Below are 23577 nucleotides of genomic sequence, written 5' to 3'. Positions count from 1 at the left end.
AAAATTTTACTTATGTATAATATTAATGATATTGTTTGATAATTCCCACATTCAGTTGGATCACCTTCCTTTGAAATAGACATAAATATGGATCTCTTCTAGCCGGTTGACCAAGTAGCTGCCTTCCAAATTTCTTAGTATAGATGAGTGAGTACCTCCTGAGCTACATCCGTTTATTGAGACATCTCAATTGGTATTCCATCTATTTCTGGAGCCTTGTTTTTCACCAGTGTCTTCAGTGCAGCTTGGACTTCTTCCTTCAGTACCGTCAATGATCGTATGTTACCTCCTGAAATGGTCGAATGTTGACCAGCTCTTTTTAGTACAATGTATTCCTTCCACCTTCTTTTGATGCTTCCTGCATCGTTCAGTATTTCGCCCATAGAATCCTTCACTGTTGCAACTCAAGGCTTGTATTTTTTCTTCAGATCTTTGAGTTTGAGAACTGCTGAGCGTGTACTTCCCTTTTGGTTTTCTAGCTCCAGGTCTTTGCACATGTCAATATTATACTTTTAAAGTACTGACAGAAAAAAATGATGATGCAGAATTTTTACCCAGTGAAATACCTTTAAGAAAGAAAGGTGAAATAAAGACTTTCTGAATGTACAAAATCTGAAAAAATTCATTACCAGCTGTCCTGCACTAAAAGAAATGTTAAAGGAAGTCCAACAGCATTTGCTAAATTATATCTTTTACTCATTGATTTCAAATGTCTTTGTATATACATTTGAAAGAAAAATTTTCCTGATTAGTTTTATAAGTTAATTTTTCCACAATAAATAATCATATACTTGGTTCCGAGGATTTTGTAATCAGAATTTTCTAAGCTGTAATAGCTGTGCTTTCTGTAAGAAACCCTATACTGATGCAGGCATACTTTGAACCTTTTATCTGAAAATATAGATTTATTTAAATTTTGATATTTCTAGAAATTCTATTGGTATTTCTAGCCTAATATATGAATTTCATATCCCTTATTATTTAAATTTGATTTTAAAAATATCCATACCCTTGTAACCCTCAAAATAACCAATTTATTTGTTTTCCTGTCTTAGATGCATTTCTCTTATGCAAATGGTAATTTGGGAGACCTCAATGGGCCTAAGCAATGTGAGATTTGTTTGACTATCTGATAGCTTGGTTTGGCTTTAATATTGAAGGACCCAGTTCTGTTCTCATTGTTTAGACAAAGACTCAACAAGATACAGATTTATAAGCAGAATGCCATTGTAGGGCTATGTTCAGTCATTGGCACACTTGTCAGCTTAGGTAGTGGAGAGAAATAAATATTCAGTGAAATCTGATTGCAATGTTTATGTTCATGTTTTTAAAAGGCATAGTGGAGCTGCGAGAGAAGGTGTTTACAACCTCACCAAAACCTTATCTTTGGAATGGGCCAGCAGTGGAGTACGGATCAATTGTGTTGCACCTGTAGGTAAACTGTGTGTGTGAAAGCTGTTGACAAATTGTACTTTTCTAAATTCATTTGTGTTATTAATACAGGTATTTGTTATATGAATACCTAGTATGGAAGATGTACTTTATAAAATAGATAAAATCAGAAAGTCTTCATTTGTATTACAGAAGTAGTCCTTGATTAACAACCAGATTGTCAAGAACGTTAAATTAAGCCAGTGATTCTCTGGTTGTATATTGGAATTATCTGGTAAGTGTTTTAAAAATAGTGATGCATGAACTTTACCCCAGACGATGGGGTCCAGGCATCTGTATTTGTAAGAGCTCCCTAGGAAATTCAAATGCACAGTGAAGGTTGAGAACTGCTGTTTGAAGGACTGAATTTTTCCAACTTACTTTGGTATTTCTTTGTAAATCATTAATCCTTTGACAAGAAAGAGAGAAACTTAAAGTCAGAGTTTTAGAGAGGAACTCCTACTTAAAGACCAACTAGAAGTCAAGATATAATTTTTCTGAGATACTAAATAAATGATAGAAGAAAAAAACCTCACAATATAGTCAACTTCAAAAACTATCATTTTTATGAAATAAGCTTAAGCTTCTTTGGAAATTACATACTGGTGGTATACTTCAAAAGAGACATTAACCTAAGTATCTCACTCATCTTGTAATACTCAGCTTAAATTCCCCTTCCTATTTGATATTTCCTATTCTATTTTTTTTTTTTTATTCATTGCTATGATAGTAATCATCCCTCCACGTGAAACTGTCTAGTATCTATGGATATTATCTGTAGTGCTACTTATATAGTACGTATAGATACTATATCCATGCCACTCAGTGGGAGCTAAGCATGAACTGAATTGTTGAAGTCAGCAGAGAAATCTCATCTGTAACAAAATTGCAGGGTCCTGGAAGCCAAGGACTTCATATCCCTTCAATCCTCCATAGCTTACATTACCTTGCCCATATTCCACTCAGATATTTACAGGACAAATTAAATATTATTCCATTCTTAAATGTCGATACCTGGGAATTCTGGCTTTCTTGAAAACCTTTAATGGTGTGTACTATTATTAGTACAATTTTGACTCATGTTTGTCCTCTAGAGATTTTTCAGGTTTAATGTCTAAACCTTGATATTACTAGAAGATTTCACCCTCTTTAAATGAAAGGTTACAGATAGTTTGATTGGAAGCCAGTGTATCATCCAAATATCATTTGGAGTAATTAGTACATCCAAATATTTCTCATCTTTAATCTCTCCCCTCTTCTTCCCTCCTCCCCATAACCTCTACGTAGCTGTGAGGCAATAACAAATAGCTTAATTTTCCTGTAGTATACAGCTTTTGAGTCATTTTTCCTGGCTTTATGAGCTCTTAAAAGCTAATGAAAAATAAGTAAAAGAATTCTTTTTTTTTAATTTTTATTGTGCTTTAAGTGAAAGTTTACAAATCAAGTCAGTCTCTCACACAGAAACTTACATACATCTTGCTACATACTCCCAATTGCTCTCCTCCTAATGAGACAACCCGCTCCCTCCCCCCACACTCTCTTTTCCTCTCCATTTTGCTAGCTTCTAACCCCCTCTACCTTCTCATCTCCCCTCCAGGGAGGAGACGCCCATGTAGTCTCAAGTGTCCACCTGATCCGAGAAGCTCACTCCTTACCAGCATCCCTCTTCAACCCATTGTCCAGTCCAATCCCTGTCTGAAGGGTTGAGTTTGGAAATGGTTCCTGTCCTGGACCAACAGAAGGTCTGGGGACCATGACCTCCAGGGTCCTTCTAATCTCAGTCAGACCATTAACTCTGGATTTTTTAATTAGAATTTGGGGTCTGCATTCCACTGCTCGCCCGCTCCCTCAGGGGTTCTCTGTTGCGTTCCCTGTCAGGGCAGTCATCGGTTGTAGCCTGGCGCCATCCAGCTCTTCTGGTCTCAGGCTGATGTAGTCTCTGGCTTATGTGGCCCTTTCTGTCTCTTGGGCTCATAATTACCTTGTGTCCTCGGTGTTCTTCATTCTCCTTTGATCCAGGTGGGTTGAGACCAATTGATGCATCTTAGATGGCTGGTTGCTAGCATTTAATACCCCAGATGCCTCTCTCCAAGGTGGGATGCAGAATGTTTTCTTAATAGATTTTATTATCCCAGTTGACTTAGATGTCACCTGAAACCATGGTCCCTGAACCCCCGCCCCTGCTACGCTGTTTTTTTTTTCAGTTTATTCCAGAAACTTCTTTGCTTTTCGTTTAGTCAAGTTGCGCTGACCTCGCCTGTATTGTGTGTTGTCTTTCTCGTCACCTAAAGTAGTACTTATCTACTATCTGATTAGTGAATACACCTCTCCCCTCTCGTAACCATCAAAGAATATTTTCTTCTCTGTTTAAACTATTCCTTGAGTTCTTATAATAGTGGTCTTATACAATATTTGTCCTTTTGCAACTGACTAATTTCACTCAGCATAATGCCTTCCAGATTCCTCCATGTTATGAAATGTTTCGCAGATTCATCACTGTTCTTTATGGATTCATAGTATTCCATTGTGTGAATATACCATGATTTATTTATCCATTCTTCTGTTGATGGGCACCTTAGTTGCTTCTATGTTTTTGCTATTCTCAACAGTGCTGCAGTGAACATGGGTGTGCATATATCTGTTCGTGTCAAGGCTCTTCTCTAGGATATATTCCAAGGAGTGGGATTGCTGGATCATATGGTAGTTCTATTTCTAGCTTTTTAAGGAAGCGCCAAATTGATTTCCAAAGTGGTTGTACCATTTTACATTCCCACCAGCGGTGTATAAGTGTTCCAGTCTCTCCACAACCTCTCCAACATTTATTGTTTTTTGTTTTTTGGATTATTGTCAGCCTTGTTGGACTGAGATGGAATCTCATTGTAGTTTTGATCTGCATTTCTCTAATGGCTAATGGTTGTGAGCATTTCCTCATGTATCTGTTAGCTACCTGAATGTCTTCTTTAGTGAAGTGTCTGTTCATATCTTTTGTCCATTTTTTAATTGGATTATTTGTCTTTTTGCAGTTGAGTTTTTGCAGTATCATGTAGATTTTAGAGATCAGGTGCTGATCGGAAATGTCGTAGCTAAAAACTTTTTCCCAGTCTGTAGGTAATCTTTTTACTCTTTTGGTAAAGTCTTTGCATGAGCATAGGTGTTTGATTTTTAGGAGCTCCCAGTTATCTAGTTTTTCTTCTGCATTGTTAGTAATGTTTTGTATACTGTTTATGCCATGTATTAGGGCTCCTAATGTTGCCCCTATTTTTTCTTCCATGATCTTTATCGTTTTAGATTTTATATTTAGGTATTGGATGCATTTTGAGCTTGTCTTTGTGCATGGAGTGAGGTATGGGTCTTGTTTCATTTTTTTGCAGATGGATATCCAGTTATGCCAGCACCATTTGTTAAAAAGACTGTCTTTTCCCGTTTAACTGTTTTGGGGTCTTTGTCAAATATCAACTGCTCATATGTGGATGGATTTATGTCTGGATTCTCCATTCTGTTCCATTGGTCTATGTATCTGTTGTTGTACCAGTACCAGGCTGTTTTGACTACTGTGGCGGTATAATAGGTTCTAAAATCAGATAGAGTAAGGCCTCCCACTTTGTTCTTCCTTTTCAGTAATGCTTTACTTATCCAGGGCCTCTTTCCCTTCCATATGAAGTTGGGGATTTGTTCATCTCATTAAAGAATGTCGTTGGAATTTGGATCGGAATTGCATTAAAAGTATAGATCGCTTTTGGTAGAAGAGACATTTTTATAATGTTAAGTCTTCCTATCCATGAGCAAGGTATGTTTTTCCACTTATGTAGATCTCTTTTGTTTTCTTGCAGGAGCGTATTGTAGTTTTCTTTGTATAAGTTTTTACATCTCTGGTAAGATTTATTCCTAAGTATTTTTATCTTCTTGGGGGCTGCTGTAAATGGTATTGATTTGGTGATTTCCTCTTTGATGTTCTTTTTGTTGGTGGAGAGGAATCCAACTGATTTTTGTATGTTTATCTTGTATCCTGATACTCTGCTGAACTCTTCTATTAGTTTCAGTAGTTTTCTTGAGGATTCCTTAGGGTTTTCTGTGTATAATATCATGTCTTCTGCAAATTGAGGTAATTTTACTTCTTCCTTGCCAACCTGGATGCCCTTTATGTCTTTGTCTAGCCTAATTGCTCTGGCTAGGACCTCCTGCACAATGTTGAATAAGAGCAGTGATAAAGGGCATCCTTATCTGGTTCCCATTCTCAAGGGGAATGCTTTCAGGCTCTCTCCATTTAGGATGATGTTGGCCATTGGCTAAGTATAAAGACAGTGCCGTTGAGTTGATTCCAACTCATAGCTACCCTATACGACAGAATAGAACTGCCCCACAGAGTTTCTAAGGAGCACCTGGTGGATTCGAACTGCTGACCCTTTGGTTAGCAGCCATAGCATGTAACCACTATGCCACCAGGGTTTCCTGGCTATGTATAAATGCCCTTTATTATGTTGAGGAATTTTCCGTCTATTCCTATTTTACTGAGAGTTTTTATCATGAACGAGTGTTGAATTTTGTCAAATGCCTTTTCTGCATCAATTGATAAAATCGTGATTCTTGTCTTTTGTTTTATTTATGTGATGGATTACATTAATTATTTTTCTAATGTTGAACCATCCCTGCATACCTGGTATGGATCTAACTTGGTCCTGGTGAATTATTTTTTTGATATGTTGTTGAATTCTATTGGCTAGAAATTTTATTGATGATTTTTGCATCTAAGTTCATGAGGGATATAGGTCTATAATTTTCTTTTTTTGTGGTGTCTTTACCTGGTTTCGGTATCAGGGATATGCTGGCTTCATAGAATGAGTTTGAGAGTATTCCGTTCTTTTGTATGCTCTGACATACCTTTAGTAGTAGTGGTGTTAACTCTTCTCTGAAAGTTTGGTAGAACTCTGCAGTGAAACCATCTGGACCAGGGCTTTTTTTTGTTGGGAGAATTTTTTGATTACCTTTCCAATCTCTTCTTTTGTTATGGGTCTATTTAGTTGTTCTACCTCTGTGTTAGTTTAGGTAGGTAGTGTGTTTCTAGGAAATCATCCATTTCTTCTAGGTTTTCAAATTTGTTAGAGTACAATTTTTCATAGTAATCTGATATGATTCTTTTCATTTCAGTTGGGCCTGTTGTAATATCGCCCATCTCATTTCTTATTTAGGTTATTTGCTTCTTCTGTTTTTCTTTTGTGAGTTTGGCCAATGGTTTATCAATTTTGTTGGTTTTTTTAAAAAAAACATATTTTGGTCTTTTTAATTCTTTCAGTTGTTTTTCTGTTTTCTATTTCATTTAGTTCTGCTCTAATTTTTATTATTTGTTTTCTTCTGGTGCCTGAAGGTTTCTTTTGTTGCTCTCTTTCTATTTGTTCAAGTTGTAGGGATAATTCTTTGATTTTGGCTCTTTGTTCTTTCTGCATGAGTGCATTTATTGATATAAATTGACTTCTGAGCACTACTTTCGCCGTGACCCAAAGGTTCTGATAGGAAGTGTTTTCATTCTCATCGGATTCTATGAATTTCTTTATTCCATCCTTAATGTCTTCTATAATCCAGTCTTTTTTGAGCAAGGTGCTGTTCAGTTTCCAAGTGTTTGATTTCTTTTCCCTGCTTTTTCTGTTATTGATTTCCACTTTTATGGCATTATAGTCAGAGAAGATGCTTTGTAATATTTCACTGTTTTGAATTCTGCTAAGGCTTGCTTTATGACCTAATGTGTGGTCTATTCTAGAGAATGTTCCATGTGCATTAGAAAAGAAAGTATACTTGGTTGCTGTTGGATGGAGTGTTCTGTATATGTTTATGAGGTCAAGTTGGTTGATTGTGGCATTTAGATCTTCCGTGCCTTTATTGAGCTTCTTTCTGGATGTCCTATCCTTCACCGAAAATGGTGTGTTGAGGTCTTCTACTATTATTGTGGAGCTGTCCATCTCACTTTTCAATGCTGTTAGAGTTTGTTTTATGTATCTTGCAGCCCTGTCATTGGGTGCATAAATATTTAATATGGTTATATCTTCTTGGTATATTGTCCCTTTAATCATTACATAGTGTCCGTTCTTATCCTTTATGATGGATTTAACTTTAAAGTCTACTTTGTCAGAAATTAATATTGCCACTCCTGTACTTTTTTGATTGTTTTTTGCTTGATATGTGTCTTTTCCATCCTTTGAGTTTTAGTTTGTTTGTGTCTCTAAGTCTAAGGTGTGTCTCTTGTGGGCAGCATACAGATGGATCGTGTTTTTTAATCCATTTTGACACACTTTGTCTCTTTATTGGTGCATTTAGGCCATTTACATTCAGCGTAATTATAGATAGGTAAGAATTTAATGCCATCATATTGATGTCTTTTTTTGTGTGTTGTTGACAGTTTCTTTTTCCCACTTAATTTTATGTGCCGAGTAGATTATATATTGTCCTTTCCTTACATTCATTGTTGTTGATTTTGTTTCTGCTGAGTCTCTATTTTTTTCTTGTATTTTATTGTAATGAGTAGGACAGTTTGTCTCCTTTGTGGTTACCTTATTATTTACCCCTATTTTTCTAAACTTAAGCGTAACTTCTGTTTCTTTGTGTAGCCGTATATTCCTCTTCATATGGAATGTCTTTGATGACATTTCTTAGTCCCTCTTTATTGTTTTAATGTTGTCTTTTATATAATAACATTGTTGTTACCCTGTTTTGAGCTTTTTTTTTTTTTAAATCTTGCTTTGTCTGGGCTGATTTCTCATTGCTCTGCCCAGTGTTCTAGTCTCGGGTTCATACCTGATATTATTGATTTTCTAACCAAAGAACTCCCTTTAGTATTTCTTGTAGTTTTCGATTGGTTTTTACGAATTCTCTAATCTTCTGTTTATCTGGAAATGTCCTAATTTCACCTTTATATTTAAGAGGCAGTTTTGCTGGATACATGATTCTTGGCTGGCAATTTTTTTCCTTCAATTTTCTAAGTAAGTCATCGCATTGCCTTCTTGCCTGCATGGTTTCTGAATCCGAGCTTATTCTTATTGGCTCTCCTTTGTAGGTGACTTTTTGTTTATCCCTAGCTGCTCTTAAAATTCTCTCTTTATCTTTGGTTTTGGCAAGTTTGATTATAATATGTCTTGGTGACTTTCTTTTAACATCTACCTTATGTCGAGTTCGATGAGCATCTTGGATAGACATCTTCTCATCTTTCACAATATCAGGGAAGTTTTCTGCCAAGAAATCTTCAACAGTTCTCTCTGTATTTTCTGTTATCTCTCCCTGTTCTGGTATTCCAATCACTCGTAGGTTATTTCTCTTGATAGAGTCCCACATGATTCTTAAGGTTTCTTCATCTTTTTAAATTCTTTTTATCTGATTTTTCTTCAAATATATTAGTGTCAAGTGATTTATCTTCAAGTTCAGAAATTCTGGCTTCTACTTGCTCAATTCTGCTCCTCTAACTTTCTATTGAGTTGTCTACTTCTGTAATTTTATTTTTAGTCTTCTGGATTTCTGACTGCTGTCTGTCTATGGATTTTTCCAGCTTATTAAATTTTTCATTATGTTCCTGAATAATCTTTCTGATTTATTCAGTTGCTTTATCTGTGTGTTCCTTGGCTTGTTCTGCATACTGCCTCATTTCCTTCCTGATGTCTTGAGGGGTTCTGTATACTAAACCTTTGTATTCTGCCTCTGGTAATTCCAGGAATGCACTTTCATCTAGAAGACCCCTGGATTCTTTGTTTTGAGAGCTTGTTGAGGTGATCATGGTCTGTTTCTTTATGTGAGTTGATATTGACTGTTGTCTCTGAGCCATCTGTAAGTTATTGTATTAGTTTATGCTTGCTTACTGTGTCGTAGCTGCTTGCTTTGTTTTGTTTTGATATGTCCAAATGGGTTGCTTGAGTGAGCTAGCTTGATTATTTTCACCTTTGGAGCTCTGGTGTCCTGTCCCCAGCTGTCTAGAGCTGTTATCGGGTGTATTAGTCTAGGAGTCCATTCACTTTTCTAGTATGAATTCAGCTCAGGTGTCCAGGTAGCTGATCATCAAGTATGTGTTACAGGCTTTGTCCTATAGTCTTAGAGGGATAAGGTGATTGGTGTAGGTACCGGTATCTGGTTGCAGCAGGGGGTCACACTCTGAACAAGGCAGGGGGTTGAGAACCGACCCCTGAGTGTCTCTAAGGAAAGTACGTCCCTGTTCCCTATAGCATGCAGGTCGTGGGCTCTGCAGACGGACCATGGGCACCCAGTGTTTTTGGTTGTAAGGACTGGGAGCTACCAATTATCCTTGGACCCCTGTTGCGGGTGGCTGGGTGACCTGAGTGGAGCTACCAGTCCTTAGGCCCCTGATGTGGGTAGGTGAGGACCCTGTTTAATAGGCAAAGGTATGTCAGACATCAAACACCCACCTCTCCACTGCACAGCTGAACCGGTTGAAGTCTGCCAACAAGGGCCCATTCTCCTGAAATAGGCCCACATAGGTCCATGCAGAGGGGAAAGGTGCTGAAAGTCCACAGACCGTTTATGCCTGCACAGGAGGCGCTTCTCTCCTGAGCTCCCCCGGTTAGACAAAAAAAAAAGTGGAGCTGGCAAATTATCTTTTCCCCCAAATGCAAATTTTCTCCTTCTCCAAGGCCAGGAGGATGGCTCTAGGCACTCAACAGGGCCTGTCTCAGGCCCAGGGAATTCAGCCACTCCAGCCGGCTTGGGGGTAGGGGGGCACAGTAAAATATACACAAGTATTTAGCTTTTGTCGTGAACGCCGTTGTTCGGTTCTGGAGGTGTGAGTAGGCTGTGTGGCTGGCTGCTGCTCCCTGAGGAAACTGCGGCTGAACGATAGTACCAGCCTGCCGCCGCGGCTCTGGGAATGGTGCCTGAGGGCTCCATGTGATTCAGGTCTGATAACTCCTCTCCATTTCTGAACCGTCTATTCCTCCCCCGCCCCTCTGTTCATTTTCTAAGCTTGCATTTGATGCTCAGGGCTCCTAGGTTGTCATAAATATACTCGTTTCACTTGTTTTTTTGGGTCTTTGTTGTAAAGAGGGCTCGCCGGAAGTGTCTGTCTATTCCGCCATCTTGGCTCTGGCCAATAAAACAATTCTTAATTAAAATGTTAGGTAGGTAGATTAGATAAAAGAGCCCTGGTGACACATTGGTTAAAGCACTTGGCTGCTAACTAAAAGGTCAGAGGTTTGAACCCACCAGCCACTCTGATGGAGAAAGATGTGGCAGTTTGCTTCCATAAAGATTACAGCCTTGGAAACCCTATGGGGCAGTTCTACTCTGTCCTATAGAATCACTGTGAGGTGGAATCAACTCGACAGCAATGGGTTTAATTTTCTGGTATTAGTTGTCCATCAGTAGAGTCAATGATTAGACTGTCTTTATAGTTAATATTTAACCTTATATATTTTGTTTCTGTTTTCTTTTTAATCATAGGGAGTAATTTTTTCTGACACTGCTTTTGGAAACTATGGTGTTTTGGAAAATGAATTAACTGGGTCTGTTCAACATATCCCAGCTAAAAGATTTGGAGTTCCTGAGGAGGTAATATATATTTCTAGCTTTGATTAAATTTACTTTGTTTTATACTTTGGAAATTTGTAACATTTGGGGCCCTTTTTATGTGCTCTCATTGACTGATAGAGATTACTTTTTCCACTACCTCTAAACCGTTTCCTCAATGCTTTCTGGCTTTCGAGAATGTCCTGGTTAGTTTTGAACTAGCAACAGTCTTTACTCAGGAGTGAATGCAGTGTGAAATAAGAACAGCATGGTTTATTATTTCATCACACTTTTCAGCTGTATTATCTTATTATTGATATACTGTATTAAAATTAAAACTGAAAAACTTTTTTAAATTTATTATTTCATTTAAAACAAAATAACTTGTCCTAAAGAACAGAAGAAAAGACCAAAGTAAATACAGAGACACGTCATATTTCTATATGGGGAGAATCACTTTTATTAAAAATTTATCAATTTTTATTTAAAATTATTAAAAGTCCTTTATAATCAGAATATTATAAAACTATATAAGGAAACTACATATAAAACTATAGTCGTTTAAGAAGTCTGGGCAGTTATACTGTAATCAAATAAAATTAGTGGAACAAAAGGGATGCTTGATTTAGACCATTTTTTTTTTTACACATGGAAGTTTAGTATAGGATAAAAGTAGAATTTCAGATCTACGAGGAAAGGATGAGTCACTCAGCAAAAGCTTTGGGGCAATTTGCTGTCCGTTTAGAAATAATTAGATTAGACTCCCTACCTCATATCACATAGAAAATACTTTTGGATACATTAAAATGCTAAATATTAAAAAAAAAAAAAAAAACTATTAGAAGAAATATTATACCAATTCATAGAACTAGCTTTCATTGTCAGTTTGATGTATGTCTTCCAGAAATTTACTATGCATGAACAAAAAGTGATATATGTATGTTTACATTTTTACAAAATGGGATTCTACTTTATGTTCTTTTTTGCAACTTTTTGTGGATAGAAGATATTAGATTTAATAGACCTTATTGTTGGATATTTTAAATGGATTATTTCTATTTTTGTTACGATAATAATGCAGTGAACATCCTTGAGCATAGCCATGCACTCCTGTGTGAAGGGGTAAGTTTCTAGAAGTGAAACTCCTAAATGAATACATATTTGCATTTTAAATTTCAGAAGATAGTGTTAAATTATTTGGTGAGCCGTGTTCAGCAAGGCGCTTGGACTTTTATTCTGAAAGCTAAGAGGAGTTTTTGAATATTTTTAATCAAGGGAATGATATGATTAAATTTTCATTTTGAACAGAACACTATTTATGTGTTCTCTATTATTGATTTACTGTATTAAGATTAAAACTGAAATTTAAAAAATATTAATTCATTTAAAAGTAACAGTAATAGAGGAAGCAGGGCAGAGATGGCGGAATAGTCGGATGCTTCCTATTGTCCCTCTTAAAACAAAGACCTGAAAAAACAAATGAATAGATTATATATAACAATCTAGGAGCACTGATCATCAACAACAAAGCTGACGAGTCCGACCGAACAACAGGGGGAAGGAGAAACAATTCAAATCCAGCGAAGAAGTACCAGTCGCAAGGTCACTGGCACCCTGCTGGCTGGGCTGGATGTTGCATGAGCTGAGCGGTAGCATTTGGGACATGTCTTACCATGTTGGGTGAGGCTGGGCAGCGAGTCTGCACACATATCTGGAGCTAGGTGGGAGAGGCATTGGACCTGCAAAAGTTAAGTGCAAGTGTCTAATGTACCACGTGGGGGCAAAATAACCCCTCCCCTCCAGAGTTTCACAGCGGAGAAGCGCTTCCTTCCTCTTATCTACCACCACCTCACTCCACTCTGACTCCAGCCTGGCAGTACTCAACAACTACCATGCCCCCTAAGCCCAAACCAGTCTTGCGGCTTTAAAAAAATGCCATGCCCCCTAAGCCAGGAACTCACGGCAGGTCAGGAGGCCCTGCACATTTGCCTAGGCACTGGCATAAGAGGTCCATGGACTTGCAGCACCCTTCACCCCTGCCTAGACCTGTGTGGCCCGATTCAATACTGCATGCCCTAATTAGCATAAAACAGCAGGGCATGCACTGGAAGCCCATTTTCAATTTCAGCAGCCAAGGGGGAGCTACAGATTCGCAAGACTTAACGCTTCCAGCCCCTTAAGCAGGGGCCTCACCCACCCACACCAGGGGCCTTGAGGATGGCGGTAATACCCACTCCATCTAGCTCCCCATGACTGGGGTCTGAGAATAAATGGTGCCTCCCAGTCCTTCCAGTCAACAGCACCAGGCACGCAAGGACCAGCTTCAATACACCCCCACTACGCGCTCTAGGATACAGGGACATACCCTCTACCCAGGCACCTGGGGCAGCAGTCACCTGCCTGCCGTGCTCTGCACATAGCCTCCTACTGCAGCCAGATACGTGTGCCTGCTCCAAATACCCCATGCAGCCCTGCCTGTCTAGGACTATAGGTGGGAGTCTGCACGACACACTCAGTGACCAACGACCTGGACACCTATGCCGCACCCGTACAAGAAAAGTGAACAGACTCCTGGTATCACACACCTAGTAGCTACTCTAGTCACCTGGAGACAGGACATGAGAGCTTCAAAGATACCAGTAACCAAAGTAGGTCACACACCCAGCCTACTTGGGCATATCAAAACAAAAAGCTAAGACACAGTAAATGAACATCCAATAAAAAATATAATAACTTATTGAAGCTTTGGAGACAATGGTCAATATCAAATCACATAAGGAAGCAGGTCAAGATGGCTGTAGCAGGCGACCAAAATAAAGAACCAGGAAACCTTCCAGAGGAAGTTAAGGTAAGAATTCAAAAGACTGAGATAGAATTCAAAAGACTAATATACAGAGTTCTCCAAGAGATCAGGAAGGAGATCAGGCAAAACTCAGACCAAGCCAAGGAACACATAGACAAAGCAATAGAGGAATTCAGGAAAACAATACAAGAACAAAATGACAAATTTAAGAGGCTGTTAGAAACAATAGACAACTAGAAGTCCAAAAGATTAACAGTAAAATTTCAGAATTAGACAACTCAATAGAAGGTCATTTGAGCAGAATTGAGGCAATGGAAGTCAGAATTAGATTGCAGATAAATTCCTTGACACCAATTTATGTCAGGAAAAATCAGCAAAAATATTTAAAAAATGAAGAAAGCCTAAGGATTATGTGGGACATCATCAAGAGGAAAAACCTACAAGTGATCAGAGTACCAGAATGGGGGGTGGGGTGGGGAGGGAGATAACAGAAAACACAGAGAGTGTTGTTGAAGATTTGCTGACAGAAAACTTCCTAGGTATCATGAAAGATGATATCTATCCAAGAAGCTCAATGAACCTTATTCAGGGTAGATTCCAAAAGAAAATCACCAAGACATATCATAATCAAACTTGCCAAACCAAAGACAAAGATAGAACCTTGAAGGCGGCAAGGGATAAACAAAAAGTCATTTACGAAGGAGAACCAGTAAGACTAAGCTCTGACTACTCAGCAGAAACTATGCAGGCTAGAAGGCAATAGGATGGCATATATAAAGCCTTGAAGAAAAAAAATTGCTAACAAAGAATTATATATCCAGCAAAACTGTCTGTCAAATACAGTGGTGAAATTAGATCATTTCCAGATAAACAGAAGTTAAGGGAATTTGTAACAACCAAACCAAAATTACAAGAATATTTAAAGGGACTCCTCTGGGTAGAGAACCAACAATATCAGATAACAACCCAAGACAAGAACACAGGACAGATCAACCACTTATCAACCCAAATAGGGAAATCACAAAAACAAGTCAAACCTAAAAGACTGAAAATAGGAAACCAGAGATGTCAATACGTAAATAATGACAATGTCAAAACAAAAAAGAGGGAATAAACAGTGTAGTCATAGAAATTTCACATGGAGAGGAAGTTAAAGCGATATCAAAAAATAAAAGATTGGTGTAAACTTGGAAAAATAAAGATAAATTTTAACATAACCACAAAGGAAGCTAACAAAGCAAAATTCACCACAAAGGATAAGGAAGGACACTATATAATGATTAAAGGGTCAATATACCAGGAGGACGTAACCATAATAAATATATACGCACCTAGTGACAGACTCCAAAATACATAAAACAAACTCTTAACAGCACTGAAAATAGAAATAGACAATTCCACAATAATAGAACACTTCAACACACCACTTTTGGTGAAGGACAGAACATCTAGAAAAACACTCAGTAAAGATACAGAAGATCTAATCATCACAATCAGTCAACTTTATCTCACAGACATATACAGAACACTCCACCCAACAGCAGCCAAGTATACATTCTTTTCCAACACACTTGGAACATTCTCTAGAATAGACTACATTTTATGCTTCAAAGCAAGCCTTAACAGAATCCAAAACATCAAAATATTACAAAGCATCTTTTCTGACCATAATGCCATAAAGGTAGAAATCAACAACAGAAACAGCAAGGGGAAAAAAATCAAATAAGTGGAAACTGAATAACACCTTGCTCAAAAACTACTGGGTTATAGAAGAAATCAAGGATAGAATAAAGAAATTGATAGAATCAAATGACAATGAAAACACATCTTACCAGAGCCTTTGGGACACAGCAAAAGCAGTGCTTAGAGGTCAATTTATAGCAATAAATGCACACATCCGAAAACAAGAAAGGGCCAAAATCGAAACATTAACCCTACAACTTGAACAAATAGAAAGCAGCAAAAGAAGCCCTCTGGCACCAGAAGAAAGGAAATAATAAAGATTAGAGCAGAAATAAATGAAATAGAGAATAGAAAAACATTTGAAAGAGCCAACAAGACCAAAAGTTGGTTCTTTGAAAAGATAAACAAAATAGACATTGGCCAAACTGACAAATGAAAAACAGGAGAGGAAGCAAATAACCCAAATAAGAACTGAGATGAATGATAGACCCAACTGAAATTAAAAGGATCATAACAATGCTATGAAAAATCATACTCCAACAAATTTGAAAACCTAGAGAAAATGGACACATTTCTAGAAACACACTACCTGCCTAAACTAACACAAACCAAGGTAGAGAAACTAAGAGATTGAAGGAGGTAATAATAATAATAATAAAAAAAAAACTCCCAACGACAACAACAACAAAAAGTCCTGGCCTGGACAGCTTCACTGGAGAATCCTACCAAACTTTGAGAGAAGAGTTAACACCAGTACTGCTAAAGGTATTTTGGAGTATAGAAAAGGAAGGAATACTCCTGAACTCATTCTGTGAAGCCAACATATCATGGATACCAAAGCCAGGTAAAGATAGCACAAAAAAGAAAATTACAGACCAATATCCCTCATGAACGGATATGCAAAAATCCTCAACAAAATTCTAGCCAGTAGAATTCAACAGCATATCAAAAAAATTATTCATCATGACCAAGTGGGATTCATACCAGGTTTGCAGGGATAGTTCAACATTAGAAAACCAATCAATGTAATCTATCACATAAGTAAAACAAAAGATAAGAACCACATGATCTTATCAATTGATGCAGAAAAGGCATTTGACAAAGTCCAACACTCATCCCTGATAAAAAACTCTCAGAAAAATAGGAATGGAAGGGAAATCCCTTGAAGTAATAAAAGGCATTTATACAAAGCCAACAGCCAACGTCATTCTAAGTGGAGAGACTGAAAGCATTCCCTTTGAGAATGGGAACCAGACAAGGATGCCCTTTATCACCACTCTTATTCAACATTGTTTTGGAGGTCCTTAACCAGAGCAGTAAAGCAAGAAAAAGAAATAAAGGGCATCCAGATTCACAAAGAAGAAGTAAAAGTATCCCTATTCGAAGATGATATGATCTTATACACAGAAAACCCCAAAGAATCCACAAGAAAACTACTGGAACTAATAGAAAGTTTCAGCAAAGTATTAGGATACAAGATAAACATACAAAAATCAGCCGTATTCTTCTACACCAACAAAGAGAACTTCGAAAAGGAAATCACCAAATAAATACCATTTACAATAGCCCCCAAGAAGATAAAGTAAAAAAGTACTTAGGAATAAATCTAACCAGACATGTGAAACACCTATACAAAGAAAGCTACAAAACACTACTGCAAAGAACCAAAAGAGACTTATGTAAATGGAAAAACATACCATGCTCATGGATAGGAAGACTCAACATTCTGAAAACGTCATTTCTACCCAAAATGATCTACAGATACAATGCAATCCCAATCCAAATCCCAACCTCATCTTTTAATGAGATGGAGGAATAAATCACCAACTTCACAAAAAAAAGGAAAAAAAATTTTTTTTTTCTTTTTTTCCACACAGAAAGGGAAGAGGCCCCAGATAAGTAAAGCATTTTTGAAGAAGAACAAAGTGGGAGGCTTCATACTACCTGATTTTAGAACTTTTATACCACCACCATGGGAGTCAAAACAGCCTGGTACTGGTATAACAACAGACAGATAGACCGATGGAACAGAATTGAGAATCCAGACGTAACTCCATCCACCTATGAGGAGCTGATACTTGACAAAGGCCCAAAGTCCATTAAATGCAGAAAAGACAGTCTCTTTAACAAATGGTGCTGGCATAACTGGATGTAAAAAATGAAACAGGACCCATACCTCATACGATGCACAAAAACTAACTCAAAATGGATCAAAGACCTACATATAAAATCTAAAATGATAAAAATCACGGGAGAAAAAATAGGGACAATGCTAGGAGCCCTAATATATGGCATAAATAGTATACAAACCACAACTAACAATGCAGAAACACCAGAAGAGAAACTAGATAACTGGGAGCTCCTAGAAATCAAACACTTATGCTCGTCAAAATACTTCACCAAAGGAGTAAGAAGACAACCTACAGACCGAGAAAAAAAATTTTGGCGACGACATACTGATAAGGGTCTAATCGCTAAAATCTACAAGATACTGCAACACCTTAACAACAAAAGGATAAATAATCCAATTAAAAAATGAGCAAAGGATATGGACAGACACGTCACCATAGAAGGTATTCAGGCAGCCAACAGACATATGAGGAAATGCTCATGATCATTAGCCATTAGAAAAATGCAGATCAGAACTGCAATGAGATACCATCTCATCCCAACAAAGCTGGCACTAATCCAAAAAACACAAAATAATAGATGTTGGAGAGGTTGTAAAGAGATTGTAACTCTCAGAGTCTCGGACAGGAAGCCACAGGGAGCATGTAGGAAGTAGACAGAAGGAAGCATTTCCCCCTTCCTTCTCCAGCCTTGCTGTCTCTTTCAAGCACCCCCATTGGCAAAGCCTAAGAGAACGCATTTGACAAATGTAGCTTGCAGAGTCCCAGTCCCAGTATCACAAAGCCAGTGTAGAAGGGGACTAGCCATTTTGCAAGTCTTTACTAGTCACATGTGGCTAGTAGCCTCTGTTGGGCAGTGCAGTTCTCCACTAGCCACTGGATGTATAAGGATGGTGAGAAGGCTATGCCCCCAGAGTCTCAGCATCTCAAAGAGGCATAGCCATGTAAGTGAATACTTAATGGCTATAGTGCTATGCACAGGGCCAGTACTGGGGTGGGGCAAGCAAGGAGTGGGCACAAAATTTAAGGAGGCACTCACACTCAGGGGTGATTGACTCTGTGCTTGCACAACCCTGAGAGTGAGGACATCCTTAAATGCTGTACCCTAGGCACCTCGTTTGGGAACTTGTTAAATTGCAGGTTCTGGGCCTCCACCCCAGGGCTTACAATTCAGATGTCAAGTAGCTCTAGGAATCTAGTTTCAATTAGCATCCTTGTTGTTAGTTACTGTTGAGTCAATTCTAACTCATGGTGACCCCATCTATGCAGAGAAGAACTGCTCTGTAGGGTTTTCAAGGTGGTGACCTTTCTGAAGAAGGTCACCAGGCCTTTCTTTCAAGGTGCCTGTGGGTGGGTTTGAACTGCCAACCTTTTGGCTAGTAGTCAAATGTTTAACTGTTTGCATCTCTAGGGATTCTAAAACAGCTTTTGTCAGCAGGCTACTCTGAGAGTTCTTTACATTCAGTGAAATGCTTTTTCTTTCTCTGTTTTTGCGAGTAGATGTTGCTGAACTCGTCAATTCACTATCTGAATTTTTAGGTGAGGCAGTGGGCCTCTGAAGTCTGTCTTGCAGAAAGCTCCTATAGTCTGTGTTGCTGGACTTTGGCCTGACAGCACCATGGTCAGAACAATCCAGAATGCCAATTTATTGATATACACTCACACTGACTAGCACATAAACCAAAATAAAAAGGCATGCGCTAGTGATGAAAAGTGGGGTCGTGGTGGGCAGCGAAAGGTGTGGAAGGGATGGATGTGTTCGCTCTCGGCGTCTTCACATCTGGTAGCTCGTTTCTTGCCGCCCTTACCCCCCAGTCACATAACTGATTTTAATGATGCTCAAATAGAAAAAGGCAGTTGTCTGTGTACTGTCATATTCAGGCACACACACACACTGTAGGCTTCTTGTTGCAGTCATGTGCTTTGAGATGCATTTATTCAGGAATGCAAAACCGTGAAACCTGGGGAGTATATGCCTGTGTGTGTTTCTGTTTTCAGGTCTCCTCCCTGGTATGCTTCTTGCTGTCTCCTGCAGCTTCCTTCATTACCGGACAGCTGGTGAATGTGGATGGGGGCCAGTCTCTGTATTCTCATTTATACACCATACCAGGTGAGTAGGTTAGAAGAGAGTGGTCGCCAGCTTTGTGACTTTTCATCTTCAGGTTTTCAAAATTTGTTAAGTAGTTACTTGAGGGGTAAGGCTTTTTTCTTACAGAATATCAAAGTGTGCAAACTGTTTATATTCATGATATGGCTTTTTAAAGAAAATGTCCCTAGTTGTAGAAAATATCTAAATATATTTATTATACAACTTAGCTTTACATATTAAAATTTTGTGTGTGTGTGCACGCGCATGCGTAGGTTGGTGAAATTTGAACCCTGAAAAATATTCTCAATATGAATATATATGTGTATGTGTCTGTGTGTGTGTAACCATATATATAATCTTAAATATGCGTTGGTTGGCTAACAAGTGACATACAATTTTCAATTTACTTAACAGATCATGACAACTGGCCTGAAGGACTAGGGGACCTTTCCGCTGTCAAAAGGTTGAAGGAGTCTTTTAAGGCTAAGCTCTGAGCTAACAAGGAGTCCTTTGTCCCCAAGTGCCTTAACATCCTGAGAGTGCACTTCTATACTTCTTAAGAGTTTATAATTTGTATTGAAAAATCACTTTGTACTTTTTAAAAATGTTATGAATTATATCGATGCAGAAACTATTCCTGAAATAAATGCATTTTAACCTGTGATTTTAAAAAAAATTTTTAGGCGTAGAAATTACCATGGTTTATGATTATACTTTTTATTTCCTAAGAAAGGTGTGTGAAAAATGAAATCATTTAAATTAATAATAATTACAGTGTCATGAACCCCCAGAATGTTTTATTATTTAATTGCAAAGGTAGACAATAAATGTAAATTGCAGCATAATTATTATAAGTAGAGGTATATAGTAACTCGTTTTCAGTGGCAAATTCTTTTGGATCAGTAAAGCTTTATGGTAATTATCAATGTATAGTGTGTTCTGTTCATGAAGACAGATTTGTGTAAACCTTAATTAAAAGAAAAATCAATTTATATGTAATTTTTTGGGGGGATAGTACTTGATTTGTCTTTATTTCTTATCCCAAGTATACTCTTTTCTCATTGTTTACATTTTGTACAAATTTATTAGGATTTACGATTCTATCTTCCATGGATCCTTTCTGGCAATTACCCTTGTTTATGAAGTACCATTAGCAGATTACATATATCCATTCTTTGTCTTAATTAAACTTCTTTCAATTGACTTATTCTTTCCTGTTGTGATGAAGTAGATATTTCCCTTTATCAGTAATGCCTGCTCATTTCAAAGTATGCAATTTACCAAACATAAAAAAATCTCTGGACAGAGGGGGCCAAGATGGCTGACTAGGTGGATGCTACCTCCGATCCGTCTTGCAACAAAGACTCGGAAAAACAAGTGAATCGATCACATACATGACAATCTACGAACCCTGAACAACAAACACAGATTCAAAGAGTTGACCTGAGTGACAGAGACAGAGAACGAACAACTACGGGGAAGCAGCGACTGTTTTTGGAGCCTGGAGCCAGCGTCCCAGTCAGGTAACCTTGGCGCCGGGCTTAGGACTGGGCGCAGGGAAGCTGAACACAACATCTTGTGACGGCGCAAACACGGGGCGCAGCCCTACCCTCCTGAACTGACCCCGGGAGGGGGCCCAGCCGGTCCGTGCGGGTGGCGTGGCAACGCAGCTGGTAGAAGAAGAAGTCCCCGGGAGGCAGTGACTGGTTTTGGACCCGGGAGTGCAGCATCCCGGCTGGGGAACCTTGGCGCCGGGTTTCGACTGGGCGCAGGGGAGCTGAACACAACATCTTGTGACGGCGCAAACATGGGGCGCAGCCCTACTCCCCTGAACTAACCCCGGGAGGGGGCCCAGCCAGTCCGCGGAGGTGGTACAGCGACGCGGCTGGCGGTACAAGAAGTCCCTGGGAGGCAGCGACTGGTTTTGGAGCCGGGAGTGCAGCGTCCCAGCAGGGGAACCTTGACGCTGGTCTTTGGACTGGCAGCGGAGGATCTGACTGCGGCGTCAGCGGGCCAGACCCTTGGGGACAATCTCCACACAGCCAGCACACATAGGCGACATGCCCCTCGGGAATCTCAGATAAAATAGTCATCCCAAGCAAGATAAGCAACCTTGGCTTTATTCCGGGGTGTACTCTCTCCTGTTTTTCTGAACCCTCCCCTCCCCTTCCGAGGCAGCTTCATTAACATTGGAATTTCCTGAGCCAGAGGGAGAACGGCTCCGGCTCCGCTGCTTTGCTTTTCCCTTTTTGTTTTTTTTTTGGTCTTTTCCTAACCCATTCTTCCGGCCTGAGAGAAGCAACCACAAAAAACTCAGGCACCAAAAATCCTTCCCTAATTGGACTGAAAACACAGAACCAGCTCCAGCCAAGCATATATGATCCAAATCTCGGGCTTTCATCCTTACAGGGAACAAGGTGGCTGTAATAATGCAAAGGCGGTTCTGATAGGGATCTGACAGCATTTTTTTTAGCGGATTTACTGGAAAGACAAGTTTCCCAGGTCTGATATCTCTGCTTATTCAACAGAGCCCTAACTGACCCACAACAAGGAACTGAGGGCTGAAGCTCCCCCCAGACCACCTAGCTTCTTGCCTTAGGGGTCTAAGGAGGGTGACACTTACCAATCAGTAGAGGTACTTGCATTGGGGGCCTAAGGTACAGCTGCAGAGCCCTCCCACCAAGGTGCTATAGAGACACACCTACCTCACTGACACTTGGGGGAAGCCTGTCAGCATCCTGCCCCCCCTGGAGCATGAACCCCAGCTGCTAATAGAATCTGGTGCACACAACTATCACCACTACTTCGCGAGGTGGATAGGTGACAGGATGCAGCACACACTTGATGACCCAAAATCAGATTCTACTCAAGAATAGTGAATAGACTCAGGCATATATATCTGGTAACAGCCCAAACCAGCTGGTAATAGGTCATAAGTAAGTCAAGGGCTACAACAAACAAGACAGCACAATCTGGTAGCCCATCCACGTATATTGAAAGAAAACAAAACAAGATAAGACTCAGTGAGCAAATATAGAATAAATCACTACTATATAAAAAAAAAAAATTTTTTTTTTTATATCTTACTGATGGCTCAGAGACAGCAGTCGATATCAAACCACATAAAGAAGCAGACCATGACAGCTTTTACAACCCCCCAAACAAAAGAATCAAAATCTTTCCCAAATGAAGATACAATCCTGGAATTATCAGATACAGAATATAAAAAACTAATTTACAGAATGCTTCAAGACATCAGGGATGACCTCAGAAATGAAATAAGGCAAACTGCAGAAAAAGCCAAGGAACACACTGATAAAACAGTTGAAGAACTCAAAAAGATTATTCAAGAACATAGTGGAAAAATTAACAAGTTGCAAGAATCCATAGAGAGACAGCATGCAGAAATCCAAAAGATTAACAATAAAATTACAGAAGTAGACAACGTAATAGGAAGTCAGAGGAGCAGACTCGAGCAATTAGAATGCAGAGTGGGAAATCTGGAGGACCAGGGAATTAACACCAACATAGCTGAAAAAAAATCAGATAAAAGAATTAAAAAAAATGAAGAAACCCTAAGAATCATGTGGGACTCTATCAAGAAGGATAATTTGTGTGTGATTGGAGTCCCAGAACAGGGAGGGAGGACAGAAAACACAGAGAAGATAGTTGAAGATCTGCTGACAGAAAACTTCCTTGACATCATGAAAGACGAAAGGATATCTATCCAAGATGCTCATCGAACCCCGTTTAAGATTGATCCAAAAAGAAAAACACCAAGACATATTATCATCAAACTTGCCAAAACCAAAGATAAAGAGAAAATTTTAAAAGCAGCCAGGGATAAAAGAAAGGTTTCCTTCAAGGGAGAATCAATAAGAATAAGTTCAGACTACTCAGCAGAAACCATGCAGGCAAGAAGGCAATGGGATGACATATACAGAGCACTG

The 23577-nt window shown here is 38.9% G+C and overlaps 1 protein-coding gene across 1 annotated transcript in view; it reads left to right on the top strand.

The window, feature by feature from the left end:
• Nucleotides 1–20807, top strand: part of PECR (peroxisomal trans-2-enoyl-CoA reductase) — a 38954-nt gene extending 18147 nt beyond the window's left edge. The window contains exons 5-8 of the mRNA XM_049888104.1: nucleotides 1335–1431; nucleotides 10858–10965; nucleotides 19537–19648; nucleotides 20042–20807. Coding sequence (XP_049744061.1) covers nucleotides 1335–1431; nucleotides 10858–10965; nucleotides 19537–19648; nucleotides 20042–20121 — 397 coding nt within the window. The 3' untranslated portion in view covers nucleotides 20122–20807. The remainder of the gene's footprint in view (nucleotides 1–1334; nucleotides 1432–10857; nucleotides 10966–19536; nucleotides 19649–20041) is intronic.
• Nucleotides 20808–23577: the final 2770 nt, after the last annotated feature.

Source organism: Elephas maximus, chromosome 6 (genome assembly GCF_024166365.1).
Source record: "Elephas maximus indicus isolate mEleMax1 chromosome 6, mEleMax1 primary haplotype, whole genome shotgun sequence".
Lineage (NCBI taxonomy): Eukaryota > Metazoa > Chordata > Mammalia > Proboscidea > Elephantidae > Elephas > Elephas maximus.
The sequence above is the reverse complement of the archived record's forward strand: the minus strand, read 5'-3'. Positions and strand labels throughout refer to the sequence as shown.